This window comes from Triturus cristatus, chromosome 10 (genome assembly GCF_964204655.1).
Source record: "Triturus cristatus chromosome 10, aTriCri1.1, whole genome shotgun sequence".
Lineage (NCBI taxonomy): Eukaryota > Metazoa > Chordata > Amphibia > Caudata > Salamandridae > Triturus > Triturus cristatus.
In genome coordinates, this window is record NC_140593.1 from 494,301,780 (window position 1) to 494,320,710 (window position 18,931).

General features: G+C 43.9%; 1 protein-coding gene across 5 annotated transcripts in view; it reads right to left on the reverse strand.

Annotated features, from left to right (window-relative positions):
* Positions 1 to 18,931, reverse strand: part of ZMYND11 (zinc finger MYND-type containing 11) — a 785,443-nt gene that overhangs the window by 386,123 nt on the left and 380,389 nt on the right. For all 5 annotated transcript variants that reach the window (XM_085631939.1, XM_085631940.1, XM_085631942.1 and 2 more), the window contains 2 exons: positions 11,626 to 11,713; positions 9,663 to 9,718 (listed from right to left, as the gene is read on the reverse strand). In XM_085631939.1, coding sequence (XP_085488065.1) covers positions 9,663 to 9,718; positions 11,626 to 11,713 — 144 coding nt within the window. The remainder of the gene's footprint in view (positions 1 to 9,662; positions 9,719 to 11,625; positions 11,714 to 18,931) is intronic.

Genomic DNA, 18,931 nt, shown 5'->3' on the forward strand with positions numbered 1-18,931 from the left:
CAAATTTGCGAGGCAGGCGGAGCGGACGCTGAGAGACAAACGTTCCGGGCAGGGGACACCGCCGCACGACCAGCTTAGTGACGTTGAGTAACTAGGCCTACATTTTATGTACTCGTTGAACTGGAACGTATAAAGACGCCGGACAGCTTGGTTGTACCGTATCACTTGTTGCTCTATTACGGAGACTCTGAACTTATAGAGTATCGTGGCTGCCGTGGGGAACGGAGAGGTCAAGGGCTACGAGGTTCGGGGACTACTCTGGAACATTGACTGAGAACTTGTGTGGGGATCGGTGTTGGGCTTACCCCGCCGCAGGCAGATAGTGTATATGTTAATGGGCGGTAATGTTCGGCCACCCTGTCGCCTTTTGGACAGGGGAGTATGCCGGTGACCCACGCCCTCACAGGGATGATTCCCGTAATTTCACTGATGCAATATAGTTGTTGGGTGGGGTGGGGGGGGGCGAGTGTCTCAACCTGATTGGGGGGTTGGTGTGGGTGGTGAGGGGATTTGGTTAATGTTGTTTGGTTTTCTTACACTGCACTATTTGAATGTAATACTACAGGATGATGTGGCCCTGCCGCTGACCGCTGCCATGTTCTTCTTGCTGTTACGAAATTCAGAGCGAGAGCTCTTCCTGCGGACCACATGCGCGCTGCCGCTACTGAACCCATTGCTGCATAGGAAACATCACCGCACACATACCTGACCGCGCTGCGTTGTTTTACTTGGAATATTCGTGGTCTGAATGACCATCGCAAGATCAGATTGACCCATGCATATCTGACACGACACCAAGTTGACATCTGTTTCCTTCAGGAAACGCATTTGCCCCAAGTAGCCGGGGTGAGGCTTCGACATGCTAGATGGGGCGAAATACACACGTCCGGCTACTCCAGCTACTCCCGGGGAGTGGCCATTTTAATACGGCGAGGCCTACCCTGGCAAACATATCGGGTGCATGCCGACACTGAGGGGCGCTACATAATATTGCAGGGGAAGCTTTTTCACATGCCAATGACACTAGTCAACATATATGGCCCAAACTCGGACGACCCTGATTTCTTCCGACACGTCTGGCACAAGACACAGTCGCTGGGAGAAGGCGCATGCATGTGGGGCGGCGACTTCAATGCGGTAATCTCGCAGGAACTAGACAGGGAGGGAGCGGCCCGCGTGCATCACCCGCATGTGGCTGACCTCCTCCGTGGCCTAATGACGGACTATCAGCTATTAGATTCGTGGCGCGTTCTGCACCCCGAGCTGCGGGAGGGCACCTGCTTCACCCCACACAGGGGAGCTTGGTCCAGGTTGGATTTTTGGCTTTTAACCCCACAGGTACATGCATGGGTGTCGGACGTCGCGCACAGGGCGCGCACCCTTTCTGACCACTCGCCAGTGGAACTGATGCTACGCGTGCCACAGCCATATGTGACGCCCTTCGCGTGGCGCTTACCAGCACAGGCCCTGACCGATCCGGTGTTTCGGGAAGATATATACCAACGCGTTACGGAATATTTTGAACAGAACACTGGCTCTGTTACGTCGGAAGGCACCCTGTGGGACGCTTTCAAGGTGGTAATACGAGGTCACTGCATCACGGGACAGGCCGCGGTGCTGAAGACCATCAGGGGAACGCTGAAGCGGCTGGAAGACAGCCTGCATGCACTGGAGGTGCAGTACTGTTCGGACCTATCGGCGTCAACTCTGGCGGAAACACGCACCAAGCTCACGGAATACCAGGCTGAAGCCGATAGGGAGCTTAAGTTTCTGACTAAACAGGCGGTGGCCCGCAGATATGGCGAGGGGGACCGACCGGGCAAGACGCTAGCTCTGCTGCTGCGCTCGCAGCAGCCATCCCCCTTCATCTCCTCAGTGGCGACACCGGAGGGCGGGCATGCGTATACTCCTCCAACAATTCTAGATACGTTTCGGACTTTTTATAAAGAATTGTACCGCACCCGGGGTGCGCCGCCGCTGTCGGAGCTGTCGGGATACTTTGATACGATCCAGCTCATTTGGTTCAATGCACACCAAAAGGGGTACTTTGATCGCCCCTTTGAGATAGACGACGTTAAAGAGGCGATAGGCGCATTGGCGGCCGGGAAAGCGCCGGGACCGGACGGGTTACCGGCACAATTCTATAAGGAATATGCGGATCTGCTGGCCCCCAAACTACTGGCAGTATATACTGAGGCCGTTGAAGCGGGTGTGCTCCCGGAATCGATGAGAGAGGCGGTCATTATCGCCCTCTTAAAACCGGATAAAGACGCGCAACACTGCGATTCCTATAGGCCGCTGTCCTTAATTAATACGGATGCAAAGATTTTCGCGAAAATGCTAGCATTGCGGTTGCAACCGGTACTGCCACTCATGATACGGCCTGACCAATCGGGCTTTGTGCCGGGCCGCTCTACGTCTCACAATCTTCGAACTTTATTTGGGGTGCTACACTACTTAGCCCCGCATGTACAAGCCGTAGCGGTGCTGTTGGACGCAACAAAAGCGTTCGACTCCCTGGAGTGGGGATTCCTGTTTCCCTTGCTGCAGCGAATGGGTATGAGTGAGGCATTCATTGGCTATATTCGCTTGTTGTATACCAACATCACTGCCCGGGTACGGGTTAACGGGCTAGTCTCTGCGCCCTTTGCCATCGGGAGGGGTACGAGACAGGGCTGCCCCTTATCGCCCCTGCTATTTGCCATCGCCACAGAGCCCTTGGCGGCTCGCATCCGACAGCACCACGCAAACCGGGGCATAGGCTTTTCGTCGAGGGCACTGACCGTGTCTCTGTACGCGGATGATATTACCTTGTATGTAACCGACCCGCGGGAAAACCTTTCGCCCATGACAGGAGAATTGATAGAGTATGGCTTGCTATCAGGTGTAACCATAAATTGGGAGAAGTCGGTTAGTCTACCTTTGACGGCCGGGACGACTCGCTTTTCCCCGAATTGCCCGCTGAAATGGGCGGACGGACCGGTGCGATACTTGGGGGTCTGGATCAGCACTGATATGCAGCAAATATGGTCGGAGAATTATGGGCGTACACTGGGCTGGGTCGAGGAGCGGGTCGGCCGCTGGAAGCATTTGCCCCTTTCGCTGGCGGGCAGGATTGCGGTGGCCAAGATGGTTATCCTGCCGAAGTTCTTATATCTCTTCGGTAACATTCCGCTGCCCCTGACTGCTAGTTTTTTGCGCCAATTGCGCTCGCAGATGGTGGAGCTGGCGTGGGGCGGTAGGCAGCCGAGGGTGGCGTGGGAGACCCTCACTCTCCCGCAGCGACAGGGAGGCCTGGCGGCGCCGGATTTCCCGCTCTACGCCTACTGCGCGCAGGCACAGTTTTTACACCACTGGGTCCACCCAACGCCGTTCCAGCCACATGTGGCGATAGAAACGGATAGAGCGGCACCGTTGCCACTCGCCGTGGCCCTATATGCGCCGCACAAACGGAGATGCGCTGACATAGACCCGGTGCACGCACTTAGATGGGCCTGGGATGGGCTGCGACGCAGGGCTGGACTGGACCTCTTGTATGCCGGATCGATGCCGCTGCGACATAACCCGATGTGGTCCCCGCTGCAGAATATGCGCACTGGCGAGCGGGCTGCGGCGCACGGCCTTCGCACAGTGGGTGACTTGTTCCCGGGGGGTTCCTTCATCACGCTGGAGCAGATGTGTGGCGAGGAGGCTCCGACGCTGTTAGACACGCTACTTTACTGCCAGTTACGCCACACAGGTCAAAAACTGTTTCCCACGTTTCCGGCTCCTCCGCCAGATTTACCAGCCCTGGAGAACGTGCTGGCGGTGGAATCAGGACGCAAGCTTATATCCAGATTGTACCAACGTATGCAAGCTAGCCATCCTGTAGTGATCCCGGCGGCCCGTGAGCTGTGGTCTGCGGAATTGGGTTCCGACATTTCTGATGAACACTGGGATCTATGCTGCAGGCTCCTGGGGGTCCTATCCCCTAATTACCGTCTTCGCCTGATACACTTTAAATATATTCATATGATATATCGTACCCCTCACCGGCTCCACCGCATGGGACTGAGAGATTCCGATGCTTGCTGGCGGTGTCGCGCGGGCGGGGCGACCTTCATACATATGGCGTGGGACTGTCCCCCGCTGGCGGCTTTCTGGGTCAAAGTGTTAAACATAGTGGGAACGATCACTGGTCTGCAGATCCCATGCACCCCGCAGGCTACACTGCTAGGTATATTGCCTATGGTCAAGCCCAAACACCGGAAGTTGCCAGCGATGCTTATCCTACTAGCCAAACGCCAAGTTGCGATGCACTGGGGGGTGGCTACAGCGCCTAATATCAGGGACTGGGTGCGAAGCGTAGTATATTGCCAGTCGCAGCTAGCGCTATATTGGGAGATGATGCCGATGCGTTCCAGGCCAAAGGATATCTGGGAACCCTTTACTCACTGGTTGGCGCAGACAACGCTTCAAGAACTGTAATTTTCAAGTTCATTCCCTGCTATTGCTGGGGGACGGATGCGGGTCGGATGGCATGTAGGACACGCTGGACTACATAGATGGGTCGGGAGACAGTACGGCGGGAGGGGATGGGTGTATGGTTGGGTCAAGCGCATGGGGTTCGAACACTTTGTGAGGGAGCATATCTATAGTATTACTAGCGGTGAAGTGGTGGGCGGCAGTCTCGTCCATAACATGTTATATGTACACAGCAGTGGATTGTATTGTTTTCTGTTGTTTAAAAATGCAAATAAAAAGAATTTAAAAAAACAAAAAACAAACAGACTGATGGTAAAACAGATGAAGCTTTTTGTGATATCCTCGCTAGTTTCTTTCAAAACAAAGTCACTGAGGTCTTAGATTTCTTCATATTAAACCACTGCGAAAAATCCATGCCCCCAACACGCAACTCCCCTACAATTTTGTATACGTTTGCTTCCCTTAACCAAGAACAGGTTCTGAAACTTATAATGACATGCAAATCAGGGTCCCCTTTAGACCCTTGCACCCAAAAAATTGTACATCTAGCCCCCCAGGTTTTTGAAAAACAACTCGCAAAAATCCTGAACAAAGTGATCAGCACAGGACATATTTCTTCTGAATGGAAGGCGGCATCTATCCTGCCTCTGCTGAAAAAGCAATCTCAACCCCAAGGAACCAAGTAGTTATAGTCCCATCTCAAGACTCCCTTTCCCAGCCAAACGAATAGAAAAAGCTCTGAATAACGTATTAATGGCCTTTATTGACAACAATAATTTGCTGGACCCTTCACAATATGTTTTAAGAAAGGCTCACAGTACAGAAACAGCCTTGCTTACCGCCTCAGAAGAGCTTAGGTGGAATATGGACAGTGGTGGTCAAGTCGTCTTGATCCTACTAGTTCTCTCTGTGGCCTTTGATACGGTCAACCACACCATTTTGATCAACCGACTAATGGAGTTGGGAATAAGAGGCATAGTCTGATTCTACTCAAAGATTTTCTAACTGATCAAACAAATCATGTAACCCTGGGCAATTTCATGTCAAAACAATTCAGCTTGCCATGCTGGGTTCCACAGGGCTCTTCCTTAAGCCCTACCCTTTTCAACTTGTACGTCACCCCCCTGATCAAACTGATAAAATACCTAGGTTTTTCAGTAGTGTCATATGCCGATGAGACTCAAATTGTGGTGTCAATCTCCAAAGATCAGGAAGAAGTGGGTCACATATCCAGTTCCTGCATTTTCCAAATAGATCATTGGATGAAAACCAATTGCCTAAAATGATATGCTAAAAAAAAATACAGAGGTCCTACTGTTTGGAAATAATAGATCTCTTTGGTTGCCAATCTGATGACCCCAGAATATAGGACCATTACCAACTTTAGTACAGAAGGAAAGGAACTTGGGAGTTATTTCTGATGATAAACACCACTTTGACCATCAAGTAAAAGCACTCTCTTCGTCTGTTTTTTATACACTAAAATTTATCAAAAATATCTGTCCATACATCCTGAATGATCTACAAAAACAGTTGTTACATCAATGATCTTGGCCAAGTTGGACTACGGAAACGCTCTCTTTATCGGCATCTGGAAAAAGTTATTACAAAAACTTCAACCACTGCAAAATGCGGCAGCACGACTTCTTAACGAAATTCCCAAACATAAATCGGTGGTGCAAGCATTGGTTAATCTGCACTGGTTACCTATAGCTAAATGCATAGAGTTTAAGACCTTAGGCATAAACTTTAAATCATTGCATAATTCAGGTCCTAGCTACCTTTGTGCAAAATTGGCCTAGTATTCCCCAGGCAGAAAACTCAGATCCTCAGGCGCAATACTTATAATTCCCTTCAAGAGCAAAATATGCTACATGGGGTGGTAGGAGATTTCTTCTGAAGGCAGCAACACTTTGGAATGGTCTACCGCTGGACATAAGGAGATGTTCTGACTTCCTGTCCTTCAGGAAATTACTAAAAACCTGGATGTTCTCACGCTAGTTCTTTCGGTAGCAATAAGGTCCCCTTCAGCATTGCTCAAGGCAGCAGCAGCGCCAAGACGCCTCCGGGCATTCGAGCGATCTACAAAACCAAAAATCAACATTTACTGATGAAAGTTTGCTGTTAATAACGTGGCCTAGTGTATCTAATGCTTTTTGTTAGAGTGCACCATTTAGAAAAGTTAGTGTAAAAATGTGTGGAAACTAGGTACAATTTTGACATTTTGCACAATAATACTAGAAGTTCTATAGTTTATGAAAAGTAAAAAATGAATTTTGTGGTATGAACTTAGAAAATGATATATTTATATGAATGTTGAGAAACATTATGGTGGTAGTAGGATATTTCTAACGTTCCATGTAATCTCTGGTGAAAGTTCTACATATTCTCTATCGGAAATGATTTATATTTGATAGAGATTCATTGTTTATTTTGTTTAAAATGTATGATGCTAATTTAAAGGCCTTTTTTAAAATGATTTTTCTCTAATGCGGATCTTTACCCTGACCTAATACAATGGATCATTTACAACTAGTGAAATGTTGCTTTATTTGACCTGTACGTGTATAAATCTAGACAACCTAAATGTTTCTTTAATGTTAACAGTGAAGTAGTCCTGTGGGAACAGGGTTTCAGCTGCTGCTATGGATGGCTACCTTGTATTTCTTTTCCAACAATGTTAGGCCTATGTGGACTTTCAAATCTTTAGTTTCTCAAGACCAGCACAGGAAAGCAGCTCACTCTTCTGAGTGTCCTACGTGACACTATGTAAATTGGAGAATAGAACAGTCGTTCGATAGTGGTGTGGTGCTATATCACTGCAATTTGCTAGATGCTTTACAAAAAAAGAAACCACAAGGGAGAGGCAATGCCATACTTTATCTTTTCCCCCTGGGAGAGAATGTTATGTTGATCAACTTTGGATAATTACTAACAACTTTTCTGTTATTTTTGGACTACTTTGCTAATGCTACAGTTGGTAGCTGATGGACTGAAACCTTTTTACATTTTTTTTACTTCATTTCTTTTATTTCTTTTGTTTTATGCTATTGGAGTAATCCTTAGTAGACTTTAAATCTGAACCCTTTCTCCTTCCTTGTAGGATTTGAGCTGTTACACAAATGATTTATCCTTCTGCCTTAATGGCAGTAGGATTCTGTACATTTGTAAACTGATTCTGATAATAACCAATTCAATAAAGTCTTGCCTAAATGTTTAGTGCTTTAATGCAAGCTGTGATATTCTTAACTGAAATTCTCAAAAGACTGCTTATGACTATGAATACAATAACCAAATTAATCTAATACCTATCTTGTCTAACATTGAGTCTTGTTGGTTCTTCCATTTAAACTGTGCTAATTTACAGAAATGTTGAATGCATTGTAGGGAGAATCAGCGAGCTTTGCCAGAAAATCAGGTATTACTTCTTTTGTTCTGTGTTGCTTTTGCAGAGCTTTTGGTCTGCATAATTCTAGCCCAACTTAACTTCTTTAGGAGGTTGGGTCTTCCCAGTGCTATTCGTTATTTCTACAGCATGGTCTTGAGAGTGGTGTACCTAAATCGGATCTCAAATTTGTGAGTTGGCTGTCAATTAATAGTCCTCATTGGACAGCTAACATGATGTTTTGGCCACCCTAATTTCCACCTCTCCCATTGGAGGAGAAAGATTCATCAGAGGATCTTTGCCTCCGGGGTAAATGGAAATGCTGCAGATTGTCTAAACGTAAAGGGCCCAGTACGGTTATAGTAGTAAGGAAAGTAAGAGTATGATAAAAATGTTACCACTCTTGCGCTGCAACACACATGTGTCCTGGCCTTTCAGAAGTAAGGCAAAGTAGATGTGACTTTGAAAGAACTGCTCTGTGGTCCCTGCACATGGGAGGGATTATTCAAGGTGTATAATTTTAATGAAGATGCCTGAGAACCTAAGAGAATGCCCCAATGTGCAAGTATTCTGTAAACAAGTAAAAAAAATATTAATGCATGCCATTCACAAGGGGGGGTGGGGTGGGGGGGAAGGGGGAAGGGGGGAGTCCATGATACTGTTAATAACAGGGCAATTGGGAGATCACAAACGACTCAAGATTGTTTATTAGCATCAGCAAAATTGTAGCAAAAAGGGTCAATACTCAGAAATGTGGCTCCTCAGAGTAGCAACAGGAAAAGACTAGGCCAGCAATACGGACTGGTGTGTTGAGGAAGAAATAGTAATCTTCACAGCTATAAGATGTACACACAAATTCAAGAAGTTGTCATGGAGTAGTTTTCCCAGATTCAACTTGGTTCCAGCAACCGTTATGCAGAACCCTGCAGGGATGGACAAGTAAGTGGGAAGATGGAATGGAAAGCAGACATGAAATTCAAGGGAAGGCTGGATACAATTATATATAGAGGCACTGACAAAACTCCAGGGAGACTGAGACCAAGGTAAACCTACTCACCTTTTTCACACGGGGGAAACAAGGAAAAAGGGTCAGGATTCTGAAAGATACTTTCATATGTTTTTTTCCATGTTTGTGATATATACAATGAAATCCAATAAAATGTGTTACATAAAAATACAACATTATTCTTATTAAGCTTTGAGGCAAGTACTTCCAACACTTTCCCAGCTACAACCTCCCAATTCCTCAATAAGCACGAGAGGCTGAAACACTTCAGCTGAGATCCCTTTAGACGGAAACCTCAAAAGACAATAAAACAAAAACGGGTTGTGTGCCAATCAGAATTAGTGCCTGTAGGCCGTTTATAAACATTAACAATATGTGGGCTTTGTGCTAGCAACATTTCAAAGTGATTGACAATCTCCTCAAAGATAAATAAGTAACCACTGTATCTTCTATAGTATCCTAAGTGGGGAGTTCAAGAACAATGTTTGCTACTTAAGTTACACATTTCTTTAGTGGAAACACTCCCCTATTGGTGTGGCACACTTAAAAATCACAATTGCCAAGCATAGTAAATGTCCAAAACTTGGCAAATGTGTTTCTATTGTGTTGGACGTAGCACTTTTGTTGAAAATTTCCACGTCAGAGGAGAACTCAAGCATGGCAGAGGGGCTGCCATTAAACAAGTTCTCTATTGTGCAGATGTCTATCAACCCATCCGCAAATTTTATTTTTAAATGTTTCGTTCACTTTACTTTTCTTTGCAGGTTGAATATTGCATTTAGCATGACAAAACAGTGTTACGTTTACCTCATGACATGTATCTGTATATAAGACCTTGGCCACGTCAGCTTGTTCACTGTCAACTGCAAGTGAAAGGACACACATTTTTTTCTCAATGGATTGAAAATACAGCTGTGGCAAGCTTTTCGCAAGAATGCAAAATACACATTTCTTTTGTACTCTTCTTTAATTAAGCTATACTGTATCTTACAAGGCTAAATAATTACAGCCTTAGAGGTTTGACAATCTGATAAGAGGATAGGCCTACAGCGCAATTAAAAAATAAGCACTGGCAAAGGAAATAGGTCTCTCCTTTGGGACTTACTGGCTGTGACCATGATTTTTAGCAATGCTGTACAGCATCCCGATGCTGTGCAGCGTGGCTTAAGAGTAAACAAAAATAGGCGATATGATGCATGTATTTTCTTTTACTTTTTATTTCTCATCCAAGCTGCATAAATAAAGAAAAAATCTAAAAAGTAGCACTTAAGAGTTTTTACTTTTTTTTAAGGTGCTGGGAAGTAACAAAGAAGGTACAGGTGGTAAAGGAAGTAATATGGGATGGTGAAGAAACATGAAAAGCAGAAGCAACATGGGGCAGAAAGGAGAAGAAACACGGAGAGCACACGTGGGGGAAGTAACAGTGGCAAGAGAGACAAACGTGGAGCACGTAGCGCTGGGAAGAAAAGCGCTGGGAAGAAAAGCACATGGGCTAGAGAAATGAACCTGAAGTTTGTTGGGGGGGGCACCGGGGTGAGAAAGCAAAACAGGCGGAGAAGCACACAAGGATAAGCACAACACAGAGGGGGCTGAGGAGAAACACACAGGCGGGATAAAGCAAGATGGAGCGTGAGAGAGTGGAAAGAGCAGTACATGAGGGAAACAGTTGGAAAACACATGCATTCTATTGGAGTGCTTAATAAAAATATAGGAAGTAGTGCTTTAAAAGTGACAAGTGTAAGAGCAAAAGAAACATGTCTATGCTCCAGGGAAGGAACAAACGAACACAAGAAGGGGAAGTAAAGGTCCCACAAGCTGATGAATAAAAAGCAAGCAAATAAGAGTGACAATAAAGCCAACCAATGGTAAGCAATGGGTGGGCTCTAAGCCCACTGCAAGCTGATCAAAGGTATTTTCACAAACCAACAGCTTACACTGTTTGGTAGGCAAGATGTATGGAGACAAACCATGCTCTACTGGTAAGAAAACAAATAACAATTCTAATATCCATCATTATGCATTCATATGCAACTCTTTCCTCATACCATTCCTCAATATCAATGGGAGCTTCCAAAACAATGTTTTTTCTTTTACTAGGATCTTAAGCTTTACTAAAACAAATGGTGGTAATATTTAGGTACCTGAAACATTAAGTTATTTTATCATAGACAAACAATACTAGAGATTCTAAGCACAATGTGCTAAATTCAAAAAGGAAAGCAACACATTTGCACCTGTATCACTAATATTATAAATTGGTGCATGTTCACTACTTTGGTAAATTCACAAACAGTTTCAGTCACAAGCTAGGAAATCTGTATCAGGCCAAGGTATTCATGCATACTATTGTGTTTGCCATGTGATATGTTCCTAGGCTCCCATTTCACCAAGGTGTTTTGCACACAGAAAAAATGTACCCCAAATGGGAATTACTCCAGCCATTTGCTAGAGCAAAACTTTTTTTTCCGGGGTGGGAGAGGGCTATATGTATCAGAGTTTGTGAGTGAGCACAAACTCACAAGTTTGTGGCCATTCATAAACGTACAAGGAAAACCAAGCCTTGTTTTTACTGGAATGGGTTGTACCAACATGCAATTCTTTGCTCTCATGGAGGATAATTACACAGTAGTACAATGATTTTATCCTTCAGTGAGGGCCTGGTAGCTCCAAGTTAAAACATTTTGGTCCTTAAATCTACAAGTATGGTTCAAAATGCCTTTGTAAATTGTGCTACCAATAAATAAGAAAAAAAGAATATGAACTACTTTACCTCCAAAAAAAATAATAGTGTTGTGCAGCAGCAGTTTGGCATCTGCTTTGAATTCTTCATAATTTCTGTACTTCGCTTCATTTACTTTCTGCACAACACAGAAAATCAAATGTTAGGTTTCATTCAACTAATCTAGTTTAGTTATGAAAACAATAACAACCACTTAAAATAGAATGAAAGTAAACTATAACTTAGATGTAAATCGATGAAGTCCAGGAGAATTTTCTTTTCCGTGCAATGTCCTATTTGATGACAACAAATACTTATGAATCTGATCAGGGGATATTTAAATCCTAAAAAGAATAAATCCATATTAATTCTAATTACAATGAACACTGTCAATATCAGATACAGTGCTTTAAAACACATATCCAGGAAACATACGCTTTGCCCTTAACAAGAAGAAATAATTGTGCTAAATGTTTTTCTCTACATATATTTTGTTTTTATAAGTTGCCATCAACATTTTAACCACATCTTTCTCCTGCTAGAGTATTCATCACTAACAAGGTCATTTTAATTACAAATTACGGCAAATTTTAATGTCTTTTTTCAGGAACTTCATCAAATTGCCAAACACTTAGCTTGGGGCCTCTAAATTGGTTAAAAATTCGAAGGTTTATTTTCCGGTCAACTCTTGACCTGGCTTCTCTATTGTGCAAGCTAAACGCAACAGTGTTATTTTTTTGCTAAAAATTCTCTGTGCTTTATATTTTTGGCGCCTCTGAAAGAGTAATGTTGTTGAAATTAATCATCTGTGAATATACAAAATACATATTTAAGAAAAAGCAAAAATTTGTGAATGAACAGCTAAACCTAATGACATATTTGACAAAAATCAAATCGGCTTGTATTGGGATCCCAACTTGATGTTTCAGTTTTTGAACTACTAGATACTTTGTAGCTGAACAAAGGACTGTAACATCTGTATTTATAAGCAATGTCTTAGTTAAAAACATAATTCTCCACCAGATTTGTTTTTTGTGTTCTGAAACAGTAAAGACCCCTGCACTACAGTTGAGTGCAGCAAGAAAAAAGGCATTTCGATTTTCTTAATGACGTTTGCACCATTCGACGAATCTATACGAAACTTTCCCAAAAACGTAAGTACCTCTACTTTTGGTTTTTCATGGCAAGTTTCTTGCAGACATGTCAATAAGTCAAGCTGGGCCAAGAACAAAAAAAAAAGAGGGGGTGAGCTCACAAAACTACCATATCTCACTTTGTTTTACACATAGGATTCTTTACTCCTCGATACAGAAAAATGGCATTAAGGAATTATCGAAATATGAAGCGAATCCTATGGCTGATTCACTAATCCTGGACCCTTGCTGGGCTCCACAGATCATATTGGGCCTTAACATTCACAAATCCAGCATAGGATAAGCAAATGCTGTAAAAACAATAGCGTTCTCCTGCTATACTTTGCCATCAGTCACACATGGAGGTTGGCCGTATGAGGCCAGGAGGTAGCAGGGTTAGGATGCAGTCCGGTCCATGCAGTCAACCCACTGCTGCACATGGCTGAAGTATAGCCAGCTTGGATTGGCCAACTGCAGAAGGATGGGAGGCCAGCTACTGACGGCAACGTAGGCCATGTGCAGCAGGGGTAAACCCGCTGCAGAAGACTTGGTGCAAGGAACTCTTACACCTGGTATATAATCAAATACCCTCAAACATTCTCTGGAAAAAAGGTTAAACTGAAGCGGAGGATAGCTTTGGTTAGAACACCTCAACTTATGTACCAAACAACCCCAGGAATTTCTCCTGACAACCACATTTAAAGTGCAGCTGTGGTTACGATTTAAAACTGTCAAACCACTGAAAGTTGCAAGAAATAGTTAGGATAACAATCTATACAAATGAAACAGGTAATGACCTCATGCTAGTTTTGCCAATAAATAACACCTAAAAGTGAAATTTCACTAAATAACACTTAATAAATACCAATTATTAACGTTACATTCATAGTTGTTTCTTTCAAAGTGGTATGGGTCATGTGATATAATAATTCATCTGTTAGATAATTTAATTAAGCACAAGGGCATGAGCATTGCATTGCATTTGATATTTAAGCTATGGTTTGCATGGCTGTTGGATTGTTCTCTTAACCATAGCTTGCAAATATCAGTGTTTTTTCAATTTAAATTTGTAACCTTAACTACACTTTAATTGCTTTTTTTTAAAGTCGACATTCCATCCGTCCATATACACAGATGCGCACTGCAATATGCTATTTACTGAGCTTGTTTAGTGTTGGGAGAAGCCATAAGTCGCAAGAGGAGAATCCGTGAGTGTGTCATGTTGTCTCTTCAGTTCCTCAATATTGGTAATAAAAAGCATATTACACTCTGTGCATCAACATACATGGTTTATGCCATTCTGTTCATTCATTAGTACAACTTATAAAGACAGTCATTCAAGCACACCAGAGAATGATCTCATCGGTTATGTATGCAGTTGTGTCTACTATGGTAAAAATATAAACAACGTCTTTGGTCCGCAGATTTGATGGTTCACAGGGACTGATCTCTAGAACTTTCTCTGTTCTGCAACACTCTCAGCAGCTTTCTCCCCACAGCTATCAGACGCGGTGGGCGTCTGACTTGGCACTGAGGTCGCTCCGGATGCATGGACTCGCCTGTGGAGGGACATCCCCAAGGTGTATCATAGTATTCCCTAAAGCAAATCAGCTTACAAGTTGATGACACGATGGTACTATACCCCCACTCGCTTGCATCGGATATTCCCGAACTCTCCTTCGCTGTGCTGGAGATGCCAGAATGCCGAGGGGGCCTTTCTGCACATCTGGTGGTCCTGTTCGGACTTACACTGTTTTGGAAGGAAGTCCTCAGCCATATTAAAGACGTGGTGGGATTCCCGATCCCCTCTGACCCATCCTTAATGCTCCTGAGCATTAAACCAGGCACGCTTAAAGCTATGACCATAGCGGAGTGGCACCTGATTCTCCATTTACTGATGGCAGCGAGGCAGTCCATTGCAGCTGCCTGGAAAAAGCCTCACCCCCCTTCCATAGCGACCTGGTTCCTGCGACTGTGGGATGTCTTAGCCCTAGAACTTCTCACAGCGCGTCTTAACCTCCGAGCAGCCCTACCTCCGCCTAATGGGGGGGACCTGCCCCACCCCGGACTCCTCGGACTCATGTCCTGACCACCGGACCCACATGGCGCACCTAGCTTTGACCAAACCCCCTCACTTCTCTTGGCCCCCTCCCCCAGATTGGGGATTGCCACTCCTCCCTGTTGACTTTCTTCTCTCCTTCCTCAGTTATTCCTTCTTTATTCTCTGCATTCTTTGTCTCCTCCTTGGGGATGGTTTTGGTTTGGGATTCTTCTTTTCTTCTGTAAAACATAACTTGTTTTTTGTTGCTGCACAGTGATGTGGTTATTCACCGGGTGGGGGTAACGCTTGGGACATCGAAGTCTTAGCCGAATGGTTTCTACTGCATGCCCAGTCAAATAGCGATGTGCATTTTCTATTTACCGGATGTTCAGGCCCTTTACAGGCAGCCTTCTAACGGCCTGTCTCATAGGCCCTTAATGGACTCTGGCCCTTTTGTCTTCTTACTTTTATCCCGGTAAGATTTTGCCCCTCGCCCTATGTTGTCCCACCAGGCTTATGGTACGGGGGTATTTGATCTCTCCCTCTTGGCTGGGTAACACCTTGTTTTCCTGGTAACCTCCCCACCCTACTTTGTACTGCTCACTACTTGTTGATCATTGCAACAATGTATAAATTGATGTGCTTAATTTTAATAAAATAGATTGAACATAAAAAATATAAACATGGGATATGCCCATTGCATTACAGTAACAAAGAACTTACTTCGGTAATGACCTTTCTGGTGAATACACTTTCTGGAGATTACTCACCTCTTGAATTCCCTCCATATCGCAGAATTGATCTGGAAAGTTGAAATAACTCCCCTCCTACATTGTCATGACTCAGCCCCAGGAACCAAGATCTAGCCTAGAAAGAACATCTTGGAGCTGTATAAGGCGACACAGCAGCCCAAGAAGTCTGTTCTCAATCCTTTTTTCCATTACCTGGAAGGCTGTTTTCTGAATGGGGTCTGAATCGGAGTCAAAAAGCCCATCAAAGTCTGTTAAAATACTCACCACTAAGCAAGGTCTTATAAGGGGATTTGTTGTTCATCAACTGTTGACTCTGGTGGTGGAGAAAATCACAAAGCCTTCAGTGGAAGAAGAGCTTCAGCAAATGCTGAAATGGAGACAGGACGAGAGGATTAACAGGGCCGACTGACACAAGTGATGGAGGTGCCAGCCGAGGCACCAAAGGCTTCTTGGGGATCGCTGGTGCACCGTAAAAAGTTGCAGGTGAGCAGATGGTTACCTGCATAGCCTAGGTGAAAACCACAAACAGGCAGCATTTCCATCATGGGCTAGAAACTCTAGGAATGAATCAAGGGACTCCAGATCTGGAGTCAGTGCTGTTGCCAATTCTAGCACAAGGCGCATCTTTATGAAAACAAGCTCTGAAAATGATGTTGAGACTGCAACATCACCACCAACTGGTAGAAATACTCTTTCACCTGCCAGTTGACAAACTCTTTCAGCAGGCGATGCGTCAAGAAGACCAAGTATCTCCTTGCAATGTTTCTTGTGCTTCTTCTTCGAGAACATTTCCCTTTAAAACAGCCTGCTTCGAAGATTTGATGGTATAAGGCAAGCCGCAGGGGGAAATTGATCTACAGCAGCTGCGAGCCTGGAGTTTATTTCAAGCCTGCACAATGAAGAGCTTTGCTTCCTGTTTCTTGATTGCCTTGGCGTGCATAAGGCCACATTTCTCACACTATCTGGAGTCGTGTTTGAGCCCCACCCACCAGATATAGATGTTATGAGAGTCTGAGAGAGACAACTGCTTACAACCGAAGCAGCATGGTCTGAACATTGTTTTTATGGGAGAGGCAGACTGTCACAAACACTGCAAAAAAACCCAGTTTGCAAGGAAATGTAAGAGAAGCATTACTCTGAAACAGTGTTGAAGTTGCACAAACAAGGAACTGGATGTCAGTGCAGCCTTATACGGTTCCCTGGTGTCCTAGCCAGTGTAGCTCTGCGCATTGTCACAGCCATGGGGCACGTATTGGCACAGAAGTGTCATTTCAATTTTCAGGATCCAGGCTGGTGCCCTAAAGAGAGTCTACACTTGCTCAAAAAACATGTTTTGTGGGACATCAATTATTTTTCCATGCATGGCTTACATTACACCATTTTATTTAGATTAAAAACTATTTCGAACATGAAAGAAACATAAGAGGCAACTTCATCTGATCTGACTTTTCACTTCTTTCTCTCTCCCCATTTATATTACACAGTGAGAATAGCCATTGTGTAGTTATGTTTGAGTTAGACATTCCATTGAAAAGGCATTTTTGGATTTGCCTATAACTTTTGACCTCGTGGACTGGTAAGAAACTTGGCTGTCTACTAACTCAGTCTGCTAATTGTCAACCATGCCAAGACTCAGGAAGATACATCCAAGTGAAAAATAAAGGTAATGGGCAACGTGGAAGCGGCTGGGTGTGGGGTTATTGGGTGTTGAAAAATTGTGCGATTTCACATTTGAGCCCCCATTGGAAATGTTGCTCTCCTTCACAGGTTGAATGGTTACACCAAACTTGCCATAAAAGTAGAACATTACTCAGAATGTGTGCTTATTTTGGTTTGTTGTAAATCCGTTTAGTAATTTTTTAGATTATAGCATTTGAAAAGTTGCCAAGGCGTTTTAACAGTTTAATACTTTAGTATACCTCAGAATTTTAAAACTCTATTTCGTGGTGTGAAAAAAAAAAAATAGACGGCCATGGGCCACAAACTCCAATGGCAGGTGACCCAGTAAAGTGGTCTTGGGTACCCAAAGGCATGGAATAACCAAAGCAATCCTGAAAAATGAACCTTTTTCAGCACATGAACAGAGTCAATCCGTAAGCGGCCACTGAAGTATTATGGATTTGCAAGCATTTGTTGCCTGACTCACAAGTTTTTTTTGAGTTTCAGCACTGTCACAATTTTTTTTTAAACGCACAAACAAAGCAAAGCACTAAAATAAGATTATAGCTTTGCTTTGAAGGGAAGAGATAGAATGCAGGTAAGGCCGTTTTTCCAAACCCCAGTGAGCAGCAGTCTATGCAGGCTGGTGCAGTGTGAGGCTGTGTGCAGTGGGGGTTGGCAGCTAGAGTCCAATTTCTGTTGCGCATTACTGAAGCTCATGCACTGCATGGAATAAAAAATAATAATTCAAAGAAAAACAAATGAAGTTGCTTGGAAAGAATACTGTTAAAAAGTGAGTTGCGATTTGGCTTAAAGGCACAAATCCACTAAAATGTCACCTGAGCATAGGCCAAAAGCTCATCCTACTCAAGATATTTTCAAAGCTGCGACCTGGAGATCTATCCCATACGTTTACTAGGCATTATTGTCTAGATTCAAACTCCAGGGAAGATATTCAAGTAGGGCAGGCGTCATTGAGGAATCATTCTGGGTAATTACTGGGACTGTCCCTATTTCTTGTCCACTCTCTGAGGGATGTACCTGCAATTCTATCCAGTGCTTATTACTATTGATGAGGGTTCCTTGGAACAGAAGGGAAAGGCACTTATCTGTAAATTTAGTTTTCTCCCACTGGTATCCTCATCAAAACCCTAAGACAACCCTCCCTCTTCGACAGACAATAAATTCTAGTTCTCATAAACGTTTAACACAGTTTCCTCTATTGTGCCATAAAAATGACCTAACCTGTTACCCGTGGGGCACAACGGGATACTGAGGGTATTGTGAGGTTCTTAAAGGCAAAGTATCAATAGCATTCGCTGAATGTATTACTTGCAGCCTACTGGCTAATTCGGTCCTTATTTTCTTTTTCCATTTAAAGAAAGTTTGTGAAAGATTTGCTATGTGCATCTATTCTCGAAGGTGGCTTATATGAAAGCAAATGTTTTCTTTTTTTTAAATGAAAATAAAATTTGGACTTCTTAACCTATTTATAGGTTGCAGTTTTTTAGATGTATGTATATATGTATCTATACATGTATATTATAAGTGCTCCAGGGTCCCTACACGTGGACGGGATTATTCAGTGCTTATGACTATTGATGAGGATCCCCAGGATGAGAACCTTTGAAATTTGCAAGTTATGGTTAGCTCTACAATCCATAACTCGGAGACCAACTGAATCCAAAATTGGAAAATGGTCACCTGAAAGAGATCAGAGTGTGACAGGCGGTGAGCTCAATACGGATGAACTAGAAGAACAAGTTACTTAC